The sequence below is a fragment of the Cyprinodon variegatus genome, unplaced genomic scaffold, assembly GCF_000732505.1.
Source record: "Cyprinodon variegatus isolate N-32 unplaced genomic scaffold, C_variegatus-1.0 Scaffold121, whole genome shotgun sequence".
NCBI lineage: Eukaryota > Metazoa > Chordata > Actinopteri > Cyprinodontiformes > Cyprinodontidae > Cyprinodon > Cyprinodon variegatus.
The window spans coordinates 1,010,904-1,030,086 of record NW_015150574.1 but is presented as its reverse complement, the minus strand read 5'-3'; the positions used below and the strand labels follow the sequence as shown (position 1 = coordinate 1,030,086).

The 19,183-nt window shown below is 37.4% G+C and overlaps 1 protein-coding gene across 1 annotated transcript in view; it reads right to left on the bottom strand.

Moving 5' to 3' along the window:
* The window catches only part of aacs (acetoacetyl-CoA synthetase), a 56,679-nt gene that overhangs the window by 8,329 nt on the left and 29,167 nt on the right, over window positions 1-19,183 (bottom strand). The window contains exons 11-12 of the mRNA XM_015375577.1: window positions 13,604-13,668; window positions 7,513-7,635 (exon numbers count right to left, since the gene is read on the bottom strand). Coding sequence (XP_015231063.1) covers window positions 7,513-7,635; window positions 13,604-13,668 — 188 coding nt within the window. The remainder of the gene's footprint in view (window positions 1-7,512; window positions 7,636-13,603; window positions 13,669-19,183) is intronic.

The following is a 19,183-nucleotide window of genomic DNA, read 5'->3' as shown; positions in this document are numbered from 1 at the left end:
CCAAAAAGGGCGGAGATCCAGGTGGATTGCATTGCACTCATTGCACTGATTATGTGCAGTATTTTTGCAGTATTTTTTGATGCAACTTTTCTACTTCTGTTATTTGCTGTTGTTTCTTAAAAACAAAATGCATAATGATATTACAGCTTTCATTGATTTATTTCAAACTTGAAACTTTGTTTAGCCTGTAAGGTGTAAAAAAAAAATAAAATAGATTAACCTATTAATCGAATCGAATCATATCGTGGTGTATTCTTGAGTATCAAAAAATAATCAAATCGTTGGGTCAGGAAATCGATACTGAATCGAATCGCCATGATGGATGTGATTTACACCCCTAGTCTCCACTATACCTTTAAAAATACCGTATATGTCAGACACCCATATACATTCTGTCTGTTAATCATGAACTTTGCCTGTTGATTATTGTAGTAACTGCATATTCTATCAATTATTCCCGTCATCACCCAGGTACAGTAAACTGGATGATCTCAACATTTTATTTCATGAGTAATAGAAATAAGTGAAAAAGCCAATACATAAAATATAATATTCCTTTTTTTTTTTAAATGGAACATGTCAACCCTTTTTGTTTGACCTGTTTCTAGTCATGTCATGATTCCACAGACATGAAGATGTAGAAATACTTTGCGTTTTGCATGAGCCCTGTCATTTCTATGACATGTATAATACAGAAATGTAATTATAACAAACTGATAGCAGCGGGTTAATTAAATCGGTTTACCATCATCAGCTGGTTTACAGATATTTTAACAGTTTTGAAACAGGTTTACATTAAAAAGAAAGTTGTTATTAAAGTTTTTCCAGTTTAAATTTTTCAGAAAATGTCAAAGAAAGCCAGATGGATTTTCCTTACAACCAGCTGACAATCAACATGCAACAGGAAGGGCAGTGCCCAGCCCAAAGCAGGTACACCAAAAACTGCATACCCTCTCTAAACTGTACCAATATGGCACTTCATTTCAAGGACATTAGACCAAAGAAACAATATGAACTTAGTTTTGTTTGATTTGTACCACTCTAACTCAACTCTAACATTCAGATTTTGGTATAACTTTGCACCACTGACCTCTCCACGCCACACATCAAGTTAGATAGGTCATGTTCTGTTTTTAAATTCTGCTCTTGTTTGCTGCTCTGCTGTACAGAGTCACTGTACCTATAATGTACAGTATGGCAGCTTCCAGCATTATCCCTGTATCTCCGGAGACCGCCGAACCGGGGACGTCACCTCAATTTGTCGCAGCATCTTTCTGAAACAGCTACCGCAAACTGGTGGTGTTAGTGCACTGCTCCACCTTCGCTGACCTATTTAGGAGTTCCCTTTTGCAAACACCTTCCTAAAACTGTCATGACGACGCACGAACCCACAGATATACACACACGTACCCATTTATCTTTTCACGCTCCGATCATCAACTATTCCTGACACATTCTATTCATCTCTCCTCTCATTGTTCACTCTCTACCTCCCCGTGTCGCTCCTCTCTGTATCACAGACTACACCCATCCATCTTGTACCCTCGCTTTCTGCCGTTCTACTGCTCATCCCTCTCTATCTCTTCCTTTTCTATCTATCTATCTATTCTTTTCTGTGTCTGTCTGCCAGGTCCTTTATTGAGCTTTAATTGGCTCCCTGGAGAAAGAGGAAACATTGTCTTCTGATTACACACAAACACACTTATGGTGGGAAGATAGGCAATTATCTTATTGTTACTCTCATTTGCATAGATGGGCATACAGATACAGAGAAGTATATTTAAAATGAAAAGTTGCTCTGGCTTTCTTGGGATGCTTTCCATGCCATTCTGTGTGTATATAAACAAGAAGCTTACTCGTCACATTGATCTTCTGCTCCAAGCGGTGCTCTTCAGATGGTCTTTTTCACTATGGATGCAAGTGTGTGGAGGTGTAAAGGATTTGAACATCCTCCGGGACATTCTAGGGCCAGACAAAGCAGCCAACTTCCACAAACCTATCAACCGGCACATTTAATCTTTGGCTGCATTGATGTTACTATGTTACTATTTTATTTTATTTTTTTAATGGATTAAACCAAGGAAGCATATTGTAGAAGTCACACATTCAGGCACAAGTTGCAGAAACGCAGTCCCAAAAGGAAATGGAGTAAAAAGGAGCAGAGAGGAGACATATGGGCAGTCAGACGGAGGCCCATTGGAATCGAGGAAATCCAGCAGTGACAGTGTTAAAACCACCTAGTGAGGAGAAGGCCAGATCCATGCTGGCAGGAATACACACAAACATCCAGACAAACTAAAAAACCCTGCATCTTTGGGAAACCGCATCATCATGAAAGTTAAAAATTCCCCATAAACGTAAACAACTGTCTAAAATATGTAACATATTCTTGAATGTATACATACACACACGCACACATAGTGGCCCAGGGTGAAATCCACACAGTGGCCCCTGGCATATGCCACTAGGCAGTGGTCACAGTGGCACATATGCTGCAAAAAATCTCACCACAAATGTGAACACACGCACACACTAGAAGGGCTGTTGACCTCGGGGGTCAAGGTTATGGCGGTTTGCAGCCAACAGGGCTGAATCCTGCTGATGCCCTTGGCGGCAAGGGGACCGGCTCTTCTGATTAGCAAGCAGATTCACACACAGCAAATCTCACTCCAAATTATAAAAAATCCACCATAAAAAAATCCCAAATAAATCAACTTGATTCTGTAAAGACATAAAAAAACATTGTCCACTCTGGTAAAAGTGGACGTTTAGTCAAGCAGATAATTTTTCTAAGAAATATTTATGTCTAAAGACTAAAATTCAGGCTATTTATTTCTTTTTCTCTGGTTTTCCCAAACCAGACATTTCAGTAATAATAGTATACAGTGCATAGCAACATTTCTTTTTCAATAGTATTGTATGTTACAGGTCACATTTTTCTTTTGGATTTCAAGTAGTAGAGCAACAAAAAGCGGAAAGATCTTGGCGATTACAGATCCTAAAAATGAATGGATTCATCCTCCATTACTGCATTAACCCTACTACTATGCTATTTAACTATTAACACAAAGAAAAAAAGACATGTCAGGATAAGAATCTGACATTTATATCAGTGTTAGTTATATCTTAAAACTACAAAAAATATCATGAGCTCTATACATATGTGAAAAGCCATGGCAAAACCATGGGAAATTCTAACCGGGCTCGTTTTGAATTATTGTTATTGATGGCAAAGGTGTGGAAATCAAAATGAAGCTACATTGTGAACAAAGTTACATTCTTGGGTAAAAGCTTTGAACATCCCTCCATTTTCTATGGTTTACTGCAGGTGAAAGTGGATTGGTTGAGCTAGGACAAAAAAATGACGACCGATGGGGGCAAAGATTGTGATTACATTTTCCTTTATTTTTTTTCTATTTTCTTTCTATAACCCAAATAAACTTCGACAATGTTTTTAGGCAAGATCGTAACTTTGTTGAACTATAAAGATTTAATTCTTCTCAATTCAGTTTATTTATATAGTGGCAATTCACAACACATGTCATCTCAAAGCACTTTACAGTTCAACCAGATCATACAGTCAAATTGTTTCAAAGTTTTCTATCAAAGGAAAACCAGTTGATTGCATCGACTCAGTGACTCGAATGCAATCCCTCACACTAAGCATGCTTGTAGCGACAGTGGAGAGGAAAAATTCCCTTTTAACAGGAAGAAACCTCCAGCAGAACCAGGCTGAATTTAACTGAATTTAAAAAAAGAGCTAATTTGTTTCCTAAGGCTAAGACCTAATGGGTTTATAACTACTGTAAGAGATGACATTTATTTTCTAATATAGAAGGATGTGACTCATGTCTTCTCAGTAAATATATTTTATAGAGGTGTTATTGACATGACATGTTCACCCGATGCCAGTAGCAATCCATGCAATCCACACACAAAAAAATTAAACCATAGATGTCCAGAAATTACGTTATGTGTAATAATGTGGAATAGCAAAGGGAAAAAAGTATTGAACATGTGAAGAAAGGGAGGTGCGAAAAGGAATGGAAAGCCAAGACGCCAGCCGAAATCTTTCAGTAATTAGAAAGCTATCCTGCCCCTTGTCAGTGCAAATTAATATCAACTGGTTCAATCCCAAATCTCTCTTGTATCACAAGACACATCTCATAAAGGGTAAAAGCAAATAGCTTTCTCAAGACCTCTGCAACCTTATTGTTGCAACTCATAATGATGACAATGGTCACAGGAGACTTTCTAAACTTCTGAATGTTCCAGTGAACACTGATGGGGCCATAATCTGGAAGTGGAAAGAACATAACTTCAACATAAACCAACCAAGACCGGGTGCTCCTCACAAGATTACCGATTAAGATTGCTGAAGAAAAACCATGTTGAAGCTTTAGATAAGCCTGTGAAATACTGGGAGAATAAAGTCTGGTCACATGAGACCAAAATTTAACTCTTTGGATGCCATAACACACATTATGTTTGGGGGTCAAATGGCACTGACCCCACTCCCAAACACCATACCAACAAAGGTTGGAGGGGGGAACATCATGGGGTGGGGCTGTGTTTCTGCCTATGGTAATGGCAGACCTCAAATAATTAAAGGAAGGATACCGGTAATTGGAAAAATGTACAGACATTCTTGATAAAGATCAGCTGCCATCTACCAGTATGATGAAGATGAAACGTGGGTGGACATTTCAGTAAGACAATGACCCCAAACACAGCCAAGGAAACTCTCAATGGGTTTCAGGGAAAGAAAATAAAGCTGCTAGAATGGCCCAGCTATGGAAAGAACTAAAGATCAGAGTTCATTGAAGAGGTCCACAAAACTTTCAAGATTTAAAGATTGTCTGTGTGGAAGAATGGGCCAAAATCACACCTGAGCAAAGTATGTGACTAATTTCTTCATACAGGAGGCGCCTTGAAGCAGTCATTACCAACAAAGGCTTTTGGACAAAGTATTAAAAAAAATTCAGTAAGTGTATTCAATATTTTTTCCATTTTTCATTTCATTTATTACACATAACTTAATTTTTGGACATCTATGGTTTGATTTATTTGTATAAGTGGATTGCATGGATTGTTCCCAACGATGCAAGTTATCTGAAAAAATGTTAAGAGCACTGTTTCAAACCACTAAGAAATGGCTATTTACCTAAAATGAGAGCAACAAGAACTGTTAGCACAGAAAAGCAGATGAAAGGTCGAGTGTAAATAGCTGATCAGAAGCTGATCACCTTACAAATCTGTACCTCAGTAAAGAGTGGTAAGATTACTTGGCAGCCTTTGAAATAGGCCATGTAGAGGATGGCAAACAAGGCTCTCTGTTAGATGAGAATAAAATGAGACTCTTTCCTTGCATGTTAAACAATAGGTGCTGCAGAAAAAGCCTTAACACAGAGTCCTGCAGGGATGCTTTTCTTTAAGCAGGACAGCACAGCTGTCCACTGAGACAAATGGGAACACATTTCAGCCTATAGCTGAGTTATGCTGGTAAAGATACTAAATGCTCCAAAGGATGCACAGATGTTAATGCACGGAGCCAGAGCTCTACAAAGTCTTAAGTAAGGTCAGGTGAATGCATGCACGCACCACACTTTTTAAAAACATATATTTTCCTGCTTCCCTTTCTCAAACATAAAGTACTGAAAAGGTGAGAAGATTTAGAATTGAGGAAATTTCTAACAATGCCTTTTAACATTACTATCACGAAAGAGAAAATTAGCAAAAAATATATAAATCTATACATTTTATTTTTTTGGCACAGTTAAAAATTTCTATTTATATTACTAACAGGGTGCTACAGACAGGATATAATGTTCTGCACAAGGGACAGCCATAAAACTCTGTGTTTTCCTAAAATACAATACAATACATCAAAAAATAGCTAAGCACTCTTTGAACCACAAAATGCACAATAATCAAAGCATTTATACAGTTCCTGGATATTTTAAGGTATTTTTTTTTTAAAGCGCTACTCCTCCTAATAGCCAATATAATTGTAGTTTCCTAAGCTTGTGTTTTTCATTGCATGAAATAGTTGAAAAAGTAAAGGGTAAATAAAGAAACATGAAGAAAGCTATGCTAAATAAGTCAAGACATTCTTTTTGTACACAATGCTGCTCTGTCTTCCAACATCTCCGTTTAGTGATTGACATTCGGGACGACGCCCGTGTCCACTCTCTCGTCTTGCATGTCAACAGGGGCCTGTATGTTTATTTGGGTGTGTGTGTACTTCTGTGCGTAAGTGAGGGTGTATATGCATGGTGTGCATTAAACGTCAGTCACCCAGCCTCTGCTAAATGTTAAATGCTTCAGGGCTCACAGAAATAGACAGATAGCATTCTATTGACCTGTCAAAAATCACAAAAGAGGCTGAGAGGCCCAGTGTTTGAATTTTCTGTGCATGACTACGCTGTGACGAAAGCGGACAGTTATATATAAATTATCTTTCTGAATTTTCTTTGTTTGTGCCAACCTTTTGTGTAGGTGTCACAAATGCTTTGTTGCTAATTCTGCATTACAAAAAGATTACTGAGCAGAGCTTCAAACCACCCTGTAGGTTTGAAACTGAGTTTATAATTGTGATTACTGAGCTTTTAAATATTTTGCAACTCAACTCGAAATAATAGGAAAAAGTGAAGAAGAGGTGTCTAGAGCTGGTATATAAATGTTGAGCCCGGATGGTTTGGATACCTCTATATTACTGCACATTAGAAATCTTTCAATGGGAGGGTTTTATCTTATTAAGGATTTTTCTTATCTGAATATATCTACATTTCTATTTCTGATTAAATGTTGGCTTTAAGTCACTTCTTCTGTAAACTCTTCTCAGGCTCCTCATCTAAAGTCTGAATTCTTATTTTCTGCTCGACAAGACAATAAAAGAGGCGGAAAAGCAGTCAATTTCCGTAACATTTTCACCTGCACTAAATGTACTATATCTAAACCTTTGAATATTTGGATCTGGTTAATAAAACTTGATAACCATTTCTTTCGTAGACCTCCAAAAGCTAATTTCTCATTTTCTCTCTGAGTCTTACAAATTATTGCCTATTACTCTTGTCAAATTGTATTTCAATGCGTGTTTGTAATATAAATGACTGCTTAGAGATTCTGAAACAGCTGCAGATTTCATGAATATTTTTTCAACAAGTTTACATGTTGCTCATTATTAAGATCTACCCACATTCCTATATGGTATTTTACAGCTAAAATGTTTATAAACTTCATTATTTCTGGAATTTACTGCCATGTCACAGGTTTCAGAATTTATTTGAGCTTCTTTGCACGTCAGGTGATGTTTTTTGGACCCTTTTCATTTACCATGACCATGGAGAAGAAATAAAAAATAAAATAAAGGTCAGACCCAATCAGGGCAGAAATGAGAGAGATTTAGTGAGATGAGAGGTTAAAAAATAAAACAGATGAGAAAGAAAAGACTTATTATTCTGTTTGTGAGGACCTTAAATGTCATTTATCTAATGAAAACAGTTTCTCTACCTGAGATTGAGCCCAGCAGCACGGTGCTCTTGATGCAGCGATACACGTAGTCGTAGCTCTGAGGTTTGAGTGGAGATCCAGTGGACAGGATGGTGTGTAGAGACTGAAGGTTGTGTGTTTCCGCTGGGAGAGAGAAGGAGGTTAAACAGAAAGTCAGACAACATAACAAAAGTCTCCAAAATAACAGACTCTTTGAAATAAACTTTAGATTTGAATAAGGTTTCTGAGTTTAACAGGATTCTGCTAAAAAAAAAACATTTAGTTGCAAGGTTCAGAAATGGGCAAAACTTTTAAATAACACTTTATTTCCTTTGTACTTTTTTTCCAAAGATTCATACTTTTTTGTAACCTTTTAGAGCAGAGTTGATCAATAGATAGATACATTTCTAAAGGTCTTCTATAACTTTTTGAATTATCCTTCCACTCAGCCTTTGTACCTGCATTGTGCAGCATATACTCTGCCTCTCATTTTGCTGTTGATAAAGTGAAGTTTCTCCACTGTTTAAGAAAGTGTTCCATTGTATTGTATTCTATTAAAAAGTTAAGCAGACATCTGGGACATCAAGTACAAAAGAATGCACATGATGTCCAGGAGGAAAGAATTCGGAAATTTGCTGCAAATTCAGCTGTATGAAATCAGCCCAGTTTGCATGGGAATGACCGTAGCTGCATGTGGATTTCCCAGCCCTTTAATACCTAAACAAAACAGTTTAAAAACCGGGAAGGTACACACCAAGAGTCCAAATAACCATGGCAATGGTGCTGTTTGGCTAGACCTTAACAACACATCTAAGGAATATTTGTTACAGCCAAAAAACTTTGAGTAACATCAATGAGCAGGCATTTAGAGAGGAATATTACATAGGTTGTATACCTAAGTGTATCACATCTTTAGGCTTTGTATGGCATAAGGGGTTCCTGGGGTATCCTACCCTGGAAAATATTGAAATTTAGACTCTCTGAAATGCTATTTCCTGCCTTTTGAGGTGGAATGCGGCTAACTTTTTTTCTTGGTTACAACACTTCTATTGTCCTGATTATGGGAAGTATGTGCACTTGACTAGAGGTGAAAATTTCATAAGGAAGACATGAGATCATTTTTAGGTACATTATGTTTCATAGGTTGATAAAAAAAAAAATAATAATCAGAAAGTGTAATGCTACGTTCATGCCACGATTTGAGCCGCAAAAAAGCACCTGCTGCTTCATTTTTAGGCTTGTACACATTAAGGTCAGACGTAGCATCTTTGAGGCTCCTGAAGCGCGTCCAGTAAAATGTGAACAGATAGGTCTGATGTTTCTGCAGCTCCTGCTTTCAATGGCAGAGAGAGGCCTTGCTATATTTGCTGTCAAGTCGGTGAATAAGTAGGTTTTAATATTTAAATTTTAAGTGAGAAAGTCCACCTCAAAACATTGTCTGTGCAGTCAGTTTATTAAGACTTGGGCTCAGATCCCCCACATACCGGCAGGGGGAAAATTAGGGCGTACCAAAGCTTTACATTCCTAAAACAAGGCGTACAATTTGTCATTTTATTAAAGAGCGTCCATACGCATTGCTAGCCTGTCAGCGACTCACTAAAAAAATTGTCTGGAAATAAAATCATAGACATAATAGAAGCTGAAAATATTTTTTTCTGCATTTATGATTTATATAATTCAGCTGTGTCTAACTGCAGCATTGAGCTCAGTTAAATCCATAACAACCATATCATTATAAATTACATGCATATTACCCCCATATTTCTACTAGGAATATGTCACCATACACACAATGTGAAGTAGAGTTAATGTTTAAAACCAGTCAGGGTGTCCCATAAAAACAAAGTAACAAAACAGAATACAGCCATCATGCATGGAGCCTGCTTGAAGTCTGTTCTGTGACACATTTCAGGGGCACAGCTATTGGAATGTGTTCTATTCATGAGAGCAAATTCATTCACAGATGGTGTTCTTACAGCAGTATGATTACAGCCATAGCTCTGATTAGATTGGGAGCCGGCTCCTCATGTCATATTGCAATTTGATGTGTATCTATTCAGGCGTTGTTTAGGGAATCCATACCAATGAGGCTATTCCATATGGCTGCATAGAAGGGCTAAGGGATGACTGTGAAATATCGGACCTGCCAATCAGCTCCCTAAAACACTACGGCTGCAAAGAGCTGAGCACTTTAAGAACTTGAACCAGCACCCAGTGAGACAGAGGCTACGCTCATACTGCATCCTGAAGTGATGAGATTCAGTTGCAGCATTAAGATTTACCTCCTAAAAGCTGAAACATCAGGTTTAATGATCCTTTGATGTAAGAAAAACACTAAATCAATTCATTTTCAGTGTATTTAGGTGAGTTTTGTTATTCTATAGTATTCTATTTTCAGATTAAAGAGGTTTGGGTTGCTACCTCACATTTTCACAGCATGTCAAAAGTTGACATGAATTACTGCACATTCTGATGCCAAGTTGTGTGTAAAATAGTTACATTTTTTGTGTGCACAAACGTGCTTTGTACTTTGGGTCCCTGAAAGACAATGACAAAAGAGGTGAGACCTAAAAAAAATAATAATGTATCTACATCAGATAGAAAAATCTTAGGTTCTTGACTGTGTCGGAAGGCTGACCTGAGAAATGCATCCCACTTCAGTCGAGGTTCTACTAAAGTTCAGTTATTTGGAAATCTTGTTGGAGATAAAACAATTGAACTGAAATGAAAATCTCTGTTTTTGCAGCTTTGCAGGCTTTGGTATTTATATAAATCTACCGAGTAACAAATTATTGAATCACAAATTTAGCTACAGAACCTAAACCCAACTACTAAAAGCATTTATACTTGTAAATCAAATCCAGGGAGAAAGAAAATCCTGATTCCATTGTTTTGACTATGATCAAACGCCAAAGAAAATATATCAGCAACTAAAAAAGGACAAACTGCATTTATAAGATAATACTACAAATAATACTACATTTCTGAAATACGCAAGTAAGGTTCTTACACCTTGTTAAGACCTGCTAACAATTAATTTATGCATTAAATCCTGGAATTTCCATCATTGAAAATATTCTCAAGCTAAAACAGAAAACACTGAAAAACAGTTATACACACAACAACTTTGCTCTAAATGGTCTAAAATCCAAACAGGTTTATGACAGATGCCAAATTCAATAAAAATGTCACTACAGCTTTTGTCTGTGTGCTGGTATTCCTGTATTCCTACAGGCAGCTCCATCAATTTGGTGAAAGATGGAAGGATTGGAAAGAAACGATTGTTCCATTAACATTTAAAAGCAGACTCTCCCACATGATTTTTTTATTATGTCTCATTTTCAAGAAAGCAGAACATTAACAAGGTGTGTGAACACAAGAATGCAAAAAAGCTGGATGAAAGTTGCTTAATTGCATTATTAATTAAGGAATAAATTAGATTAAATACTTTGAAATATTATATTTATCTTTTCTGCAAAAAGTTGCAATTTGTTTCTAACAAAGGGATTTATGTCTACTGAAAATGTGGGATCTCAACACCTGTTTTGATGAATGATTTCACGTTTTCATTATTGTATAGACTCTCTTGATGCATTTAACATCAGTTACCACCTTTTCCTGAAATAACTCTTTGCTTTGTCCTGCTATCACTGCTAAAATGCACTTATCACAGTAGCAGCTGTATCAAAACCCAGATACAGTTGCAGGCAGCAATAATTTCAACCAAATTAGAAATTGACACACAAAAAAGCAGGCAAGCACCTGTGAACAGCTGTGGCTGCTGGCACCCTAACATGTTGTGTTATTGCAGTTTGCCACCCTGCTGTGACAAAGCCTACAACCCCCCATTTACTGTAACACACATACACACACACCCCCACACACTTTAGGTGTCACTCCAGAGATCTATGCACATGCTCCATGTCACCCACAGATGCCCAAACCACATGCCAATAACACCCTGTGAACCGAGAGGCTTCCAGCAACCGACCCTCACCCTGGAAGCGCGCATACACACACAGACGCAGTAGGAACTGCTGCAACCCCCCACCATGCCTCCAGGTGTCCAGCCCAATCCAGTCCAAATGTCAGCACTGAAAAAAAGGGCTTCTCCACTGGGGCAGTCAGGGAAGAAGCTTCCTCTATCCTTCACAGCCCGATCCAGCCATGCTTGCAAACACACACAATTTCTTAAAAGCACACAGCTAGAAACATCTCCTTTAGCCTCCCTAACAATGACAGATGGATGGGGTGGTATATAGAGGGGCAGGTGACAAAAAAAAAACAACAACAAAAAAACAGATAAGAAAATGGACTGATGTCTTGAGACTTTTACACTAAAGAGCAGTTCTGCTGCTCGTGACAAGAACTGATGCTCCCTGTGTTGTACTTCGATTTTCTTTGCTGGACTGAAGTGAAGGGAGACATTTTATTTACCCCCAATTATAGGCTGGGTCTCATTGATCAAAGAAAAACAAAGTAAAGGTCAGTAGCTCATGAATTTATTTCATTTACTAAACTAACTTATGTTGAATATACAGAAAAACATGAGCGTTAAACATCTGTATTTAAATGTTTATGCATTTAGCAGGATGGAAGGAGCTACGCTTGGCTTTCCAATGAAAATCTATAAGTAATAGCTGATATTAGCACTCCTGCTATCAGGAATAAAGTTTTTGTATCAAGTTAAAGGGGAGATTGTGAATGCAATATAATAGTAGTCATCAACTAAATTACTGGTTTTATTAAAACACAGAGGAAATATTCTGTTTAATGAGCTCATAATCTTCTGTTGTTCTTTTAGATGTAAAACCTCCATGTTTTGGGAGGAATACATCCTACTCCTCATTAAAAGTGTTTCTTTTTTTGATTAGTACTACCATAAAACTGGTATTTTAGTGCTCAGGTTTGTGTTTGTAGTAATTCATTTAGTCCTGTAGGATTTTGTTTGACGACCGAAAACATGTAGCATTTTCCTGTGAAGTAGGGTTCTCAACATAATAACATTTCTAATTTAATATCGATATCCAGGAAATTATTCGATACAACTTACCTTTTCTAATCTCACAATCATTTCTCAACAGAATCATAGAAGGTAGCTATATACATGTGTAAAATAACCCAAAAGTCTCAAATTAATAACAGCAAAAATAGGCAGACAACACTTTAGTATCATTAGGATCAATAAAAAGCCAAATTAGTATTGTATCCAGATACAGCGTTTGAGTATTGATATTTTTGACAACCATATTGGGAAGTGAGGTTTCTTCCTTTTAAGAAATTTAAAAATGTAATAGAAATCACCTGCATTGTTATAAAGTCTCCTCTGTCTGCAATTACACTGCTCCCTGTTAAAAAAAACAGCTCAGCTTCAGTAGGACTGGATTACAGGGTCTCAGAGGCATTACCATGTTTCAAACTAGATTTAGATTTCAACTTGGGTTCATTCTAAAACATGAACTAACTAGTTACTTGTCACATTTTTCAAAAACAAACTGAATTAGTAGCTTGGGTACTGCAAAATTAAATAGTTACTTGCAACGTAACCATGTAGTTACTTTTTATGAACTAAAAATCCATCATTTGTATGACCTTCCTGATGTGGCTGAAGTCTTTGTTGGCAGATATAATGAGCAAATGACAGGAACAGTTAACCTTTGACCTGAAAAAACGCTAACCATATTCAATTCCAACAAGATACGTTGGAGTGTGTGGTTTTAATGAATGGCGAACTGCTTTAGTCCAACTGTTTTTAATGTTCTTTTTTGTTTCTGCATTTTTTATTCATTTTTTTCCCTACTTGATTTGTTTCTGTTTTTTTTTCCTATATGTTAATCATGTAAAGCACTTTGCATTGTCTTTGTACTGAATTGTGCTTTACAAATAAATTTGCCTTGCCTTTGGTAGACAAAAATCTGAATTTTTATGTTTATTTTCAGCTGCGTTTACAAGATCAAGTGACGTTAGGGGTAAAAACATTGCTCATTTTAGCAATCCAGATCTAATTTTCCAACAGTGCATTTTTCTGAGAAGCTCTTTGTTATATCCGATTTTACCCTTGAATGTTTTTGTATGTATGTGTGTGTTTGTTGTGAACTCTACCACAACTCACAAGGTCTGAGGTTCTTCTCCTGCAGCACAGACAGCCATTTAGCCCCAGTGCCAAAGATAGTGATTCTAGAAATGAGAAAAAATGAACAGACATTAATTTTTATGGGGGGGGGGGATTAAATTAGTGGAAAATTCATCAATAAGTAAATTACAGTATAAGGTGAACACATTTGTGCCAGATCAAAAAAGTGCATTCGCCACAACTCAGACACAATCTAAACCTTATGTTAAGCTTCATTTAAACAAACACACAGTTGTTGTTGTTTTTTTGTTTTTGTTTTTTTAAATGAATAGATCTTAAAATTGCTCATCTCTGATGAAAACTCTTTGGTTACTAAAGGTTTGGTTGTACAAGGACTTCCTCTTTGTTCACCTCACTCCATGGTACTCTGTACAAAGAGCCTGGATCACTCAATGTTTATGTCGTATAATGGATAATATGAAACAAAATTACAATGATGTTATAAAAAGGTTGAATCTATGATTTTAGATCACGCTCCCCTCCCTTCCTTCATCTCTACCTCCAGTTGAACCCAATCACTACTGCCACTCACATCTTTGTGTTATCGTTATCCATTCTATCTAATTCTCTCTTATTTCAGTAACGAAGTTACTTCACCTAAAAATTAAAGCAGATCAATACTATAATTCAGTTATTCAAAGCACCTTTTCATGAGCTGCTTCCTGTTTTTAACACGGCAGGAGAGCAGGGGATGCTGAGGCAGAGGTATTTTAGATGCTGATTGGCTGAGGAAGAGTCAGGTGGGCTGGCGTTCACCATGTGTTAGGCACACAGGTCGAGACCAATACCCCAAGAGATGGAGGCTGATGGCAGCCAGCCCAGTAAAGGTAATGATAGCGTTACTAAACTGAAAGCATAGACACCAAGTCAAAGACAAAATGTTAGCAGTGATGTGCACATTATCTGACAACAGAAACTGTTCCAAGCAATTTTAATATAATGAAGCACCCCGCATCCTTTCACTTTTCCACTACACTGACAAATGAATGACTCCGTTTTCCAAACCACTGCACTTTACTTCTTCAGGGTTATTGAAATCACTTGCAGGGTTTATAGTTATCGTTTACTTTACAAAGACAAAAATACTGTTCTGATTGTTCTCTGTAACCACTGTTTGATTCCAGAATTAAGATATAGATAACATGGCAAGTCACACATTGAACCCCTTCACTCCCCCCTGAAACCCTATACCCTTATATACATATTTGCATATATATCTGTATACATGTGCATAAACACATTCACCACCAGACACACATGTATGCCTATACACACCTATATAAAAACAATGATAAGTATATAAAATAAAAAAATAAAAAATAAAAAAAATCAATAAATAAACTTGTAGCAAGTCAATCAAGACTTCTAAAGCATACGATTACCGGTAAATAAAATAAAATCCAATAAGGTAAATAAATGATTCTATATAATAAGTCCAAAGGTAGTATCCTAAATACATATTGTTCATCAGCACTTATGTTTTATTATGGTTCAACCATTTAATAGTCTATACCTGCTGTATTTAAATGCTCATTTAGACCACCCCGTATTCTGTCAAATTTGTCTGGTCTTTGATTTAGATTATTGATTATTTTCTCACTGGGGATAAAAGTGGTTAGTTCACTGAGCCAAAGAGAAGATGGGGGCACGTTCTTATGTTTCCATTTGAAAGCTATGCATTTATTATGTTAACTTTAGAAAAGTAACTACCAAGTTACTAGCTAGTTTGATGGTGCAGTAGCTGAGTTACTAAGTCAGTCACTATTTCATGTAATATCAAACCTCTGACATATGAGGGTCAGAGGTGGAGTTAAAGCGATCGCCCATCCTTCTGTCAGAATCCCGTCTGGTATAATACAGCTGTCTGCTGTGTCTGCCTCTAAAAATGCATTTAATTCAGCAATAAATATTTTTAGCCACCTAAATATATGTATTGTTTGCTATATTGTGAAGCAGACACCATCCTTTTGTGTCATGAAACATGCAGCTGGCCAAAAATCTTATTTCCCACCCTTACAATAATTACTAACCTGAACCCTTAAAATGGAGGAGGGAAAATGCTATTCATTTAGGATAATTAGTATGAAGGAGTTTTATCTGCATCATTCTGGTTATCACTTATTCAGTGCTCAAAAAAATGTATACATCTAATTTTTTTTCTGACAGCAAGGTGCTGTGAGAAGACCTGTTGTAAATTGGGGAAACATAAATAAACTAAACTGAAGTGAATTAAAAGAAAGGATGCTTATCCGCTGGAGTGACTGTGACATTGCTGCTTAGCAAGAACTGTGCTGTTGCTCCATTTATTGCTTCACTAAAATCTGAGCGGAATGTAAATAAAAGCCTAAAAGGGGCACAACTTACTGAGCAGCCTTTGCCCTTAATCCCATTTGCTCCAATGGAGCTGCTCCGTTGCCTGTTGTACTCGGAAGCTCCCATTGGAAAAGAATGAGTCACTGTGTAAATGTAAAGCAAGGTGATGCAGAAACACAGCCTGTGTGCTCAGTGTGCCTTCATGGAGGGATTAAAAAAAATGAGGAAAAGGGTGACTGGGAATTGACTTTCACCTGAACAAACACAAAAAGACTCTCAGAGTATTGGGCAGACAAGGACGACAAAATGTCTCAATTTTAGATACAGGGCGAAGAAAAGTATCGACAAAATGCTTGCAGTTAACAATCGTGAAATTGAATGATTTCAGAGGTTTCCTTTTCGGTGAATGAAAGTCACCCTGACAGCTGACAACAGTTGGACAACATGTGGAAGGCATGATGGGACATAACAACACTTTTTTCACTGCAGGCAAATGTAATTTAAAAACGGAGCAAAGGGCCTTTTAAACTCTCTCTCGCTGTGAATGCGAATATCTATGCACTCTCATCCTTTCATGTTTTTCCATGTTGACATCAAAATCAATCAATTCCCCTCTTATCATTGCAGTAGCCATTTCAATCAATCACCCCCCCCAAAAAAACAAAAAAAAAGATCTGTATGTGGAAGACACACAAACCTCTGGCGCCTTATTGATCAAATGGCCTTGATTCAGTTGGTGATGAAAGCTGTTATTTGTTCCATTTGTGGTAAAATACGTGGCTGATGGGGTGAATGACCAGGCTGGGGGTGAGATGGGGTGAGGGGGTAGAGGTCCCAAGTAGAAACATGTAGGACGAAATGAAGCCAGTGATGCGTTCAGGGGATCCATTTAGCCCTTCTCCATGTTGCTTCAAACCCCAGAGTGTCATTAAGTGATAAGATGCAGTAAATATACGGTAAATAAAAACTGATGATGGCTCTGTATTCATAAAAGACTAATGTAGTAATTCTACATCTCAATTTGCATTTTAAACAATTTTTTTATTGTAGACATTTTATAGTGAAATATTCATTGTAAAAATAAACTAGCATGATATTTTTGCCATCTAAGCCACCCGTCTGACTAGCCATCTGATTCCACAGATGACCTCCAAATCTATTTATCATCTGCACACAAAGTCATTCTCCATTCTATCCATCATCCCTGACCCCCCATCTGCATCTGGATTTTGTCGTTGCTCGCTGTCATGGTAACGGCCTCTCCGCTCTGATTGGAGGCAGGTGGCCAGGTGTGGCTGCTAATTGGGTGTTTAGGATGGAGGGAGGAGGAGAAGCTGTGCGTCTTTGCCTAGGAGAGTTGTGTGACAGCATGACCGAAAGTGTGGGTTTCAAAGGGGACGTGTAACGGGAAGCAACTAAATCAATAAGAGATGCTCAAAAGCAATCAGACACAAGAGCACCTCAGAGCAATTATTGCATTATGCGTCTCCTCTCCATGTCGTGATGTGGCACCTAAGGCTCCACTTTTCATTGCATCTATTTTAGACAAGCCTTCTATTTGTTCTCCTGCAAGTACATTGCTGGGATGTAAATAAAAGCCTCTGCTCTCTTCTCAGGTGTCCCACAAAAGAAGGAAATGCTGCTCAAAAGAATACTTTTTAAAGATTTGCAAACATTTTTAAGCAGCTCTGTACTAAATGTGGACATTTTATTTATTTTAAGACATACTTTGCCAATAGGACTTTATGACGGATACATAAAAGAAATTGTAATGTTTGATTAAGAACTCATAATAAATTACAAGCCTCACTTCTAATTCTTATCCCTTTTTTCCGACAGGGGTATAACTGGTATCTAAAAATATGACACTATTTTAAATATAGTGCCTCACTTTGTTTTACAAAATTTGATACTGCATGAAAATGTATATATTTTAAACTAAAAGTAATCCTTAAACTGAGCTGTCATGATGCAACAAGTTGTGGGTACTGAAGAGCAATGTATACTGGTAACATATGAACAAAATAAAATTGCAGGTTTAATCTTGTTAAAAATAATCTCCTGAAACATCATGGCAGAACAAAATGGACCAGAGATTGAAAAGACAAGAAGATCCTCAGAGAACATGGGCGCATCAGAAGTCCCATTCACACATGGAGCCTGTCACAAATTGAATGTTGTAACCTTTTCCGTGCTCCACGCAGGAATACATTCAAATCTGTTTCTACTTTGTTCCTACGGGATTGGCTCCCTGAAATCTTTTATATGTACAGCTTCCTCATGGGAAGATGTCGGTGCATTCAGATGTTATGTGGTACACAGCTGATTACACTGTCTGAAGAGACTGCAGTCGCTGTCGGAGGATGCAGAGCTATTCAAAGATTTTTTAGCACAGGAGTGTAAACAACCATGAAAATACTTTTTCACTTAACTATTCCTAAAAATGTGAAAGACATGCTATTAAAGTGATGGCTTCTGATGTTCTTCAGGAAATGCTTCCAGCATCTTACCTGCTTATTTAAACCTCTCCCTCTCCCTACACTAATTAAAGTGTAAAACAGCTGGATGTGACACAAGACTGAATGAAGCCCTGAATGTTGAGAGGAGGATGAGAGGGAAACGGCCAAAGCACGGCGTTAGAAAACTGCAGCACAGAGTGGTACCTTGGGTTATAGTCTCTATGACAACTGTTCAACATGGTAGATAGGAGGCATGCCTCTTCTGTCCAACCAGAAACATGTGAACATAAGCAAAGCATTCACAGAACTTTTCTGGATCCTTATGTTTTGGATATTTTTGTTTTGTTTTTTTTTTTCTTTCAGCAACTGCGACCAACAAACAATGCGATTGGTTAAATTATGGACAATAAGGCCAATTAAAGATGCTTTGGCCATTAAAGGAGTCTGCAGGAATTTTTAACTGAAACACTTTGAGCATTTTCACAACCAAAACTCCAGGTGGTTGAGGAGAGTCATGGCAGAAGTGATGCTGTAGGGCCTTTTGGCATTATGAAACAATCAATTGGATTAATTGTGATTAAATGATTATTGAAATAATCATCAACTAATTTAGTAATCAATTAATCGGAATGTAGAGACTGTAAAACATGTTTTTAGCTGACAGAGCAACCCACCTTGAGCAGCAATTATACCAAAATTCCTCCCTCAATCACTATATAGAGCTTGGACTATATACCCTTGAAAAACCGATCCATGCCGAGACCGGTCCGAGCTCGGATCAGTTAAC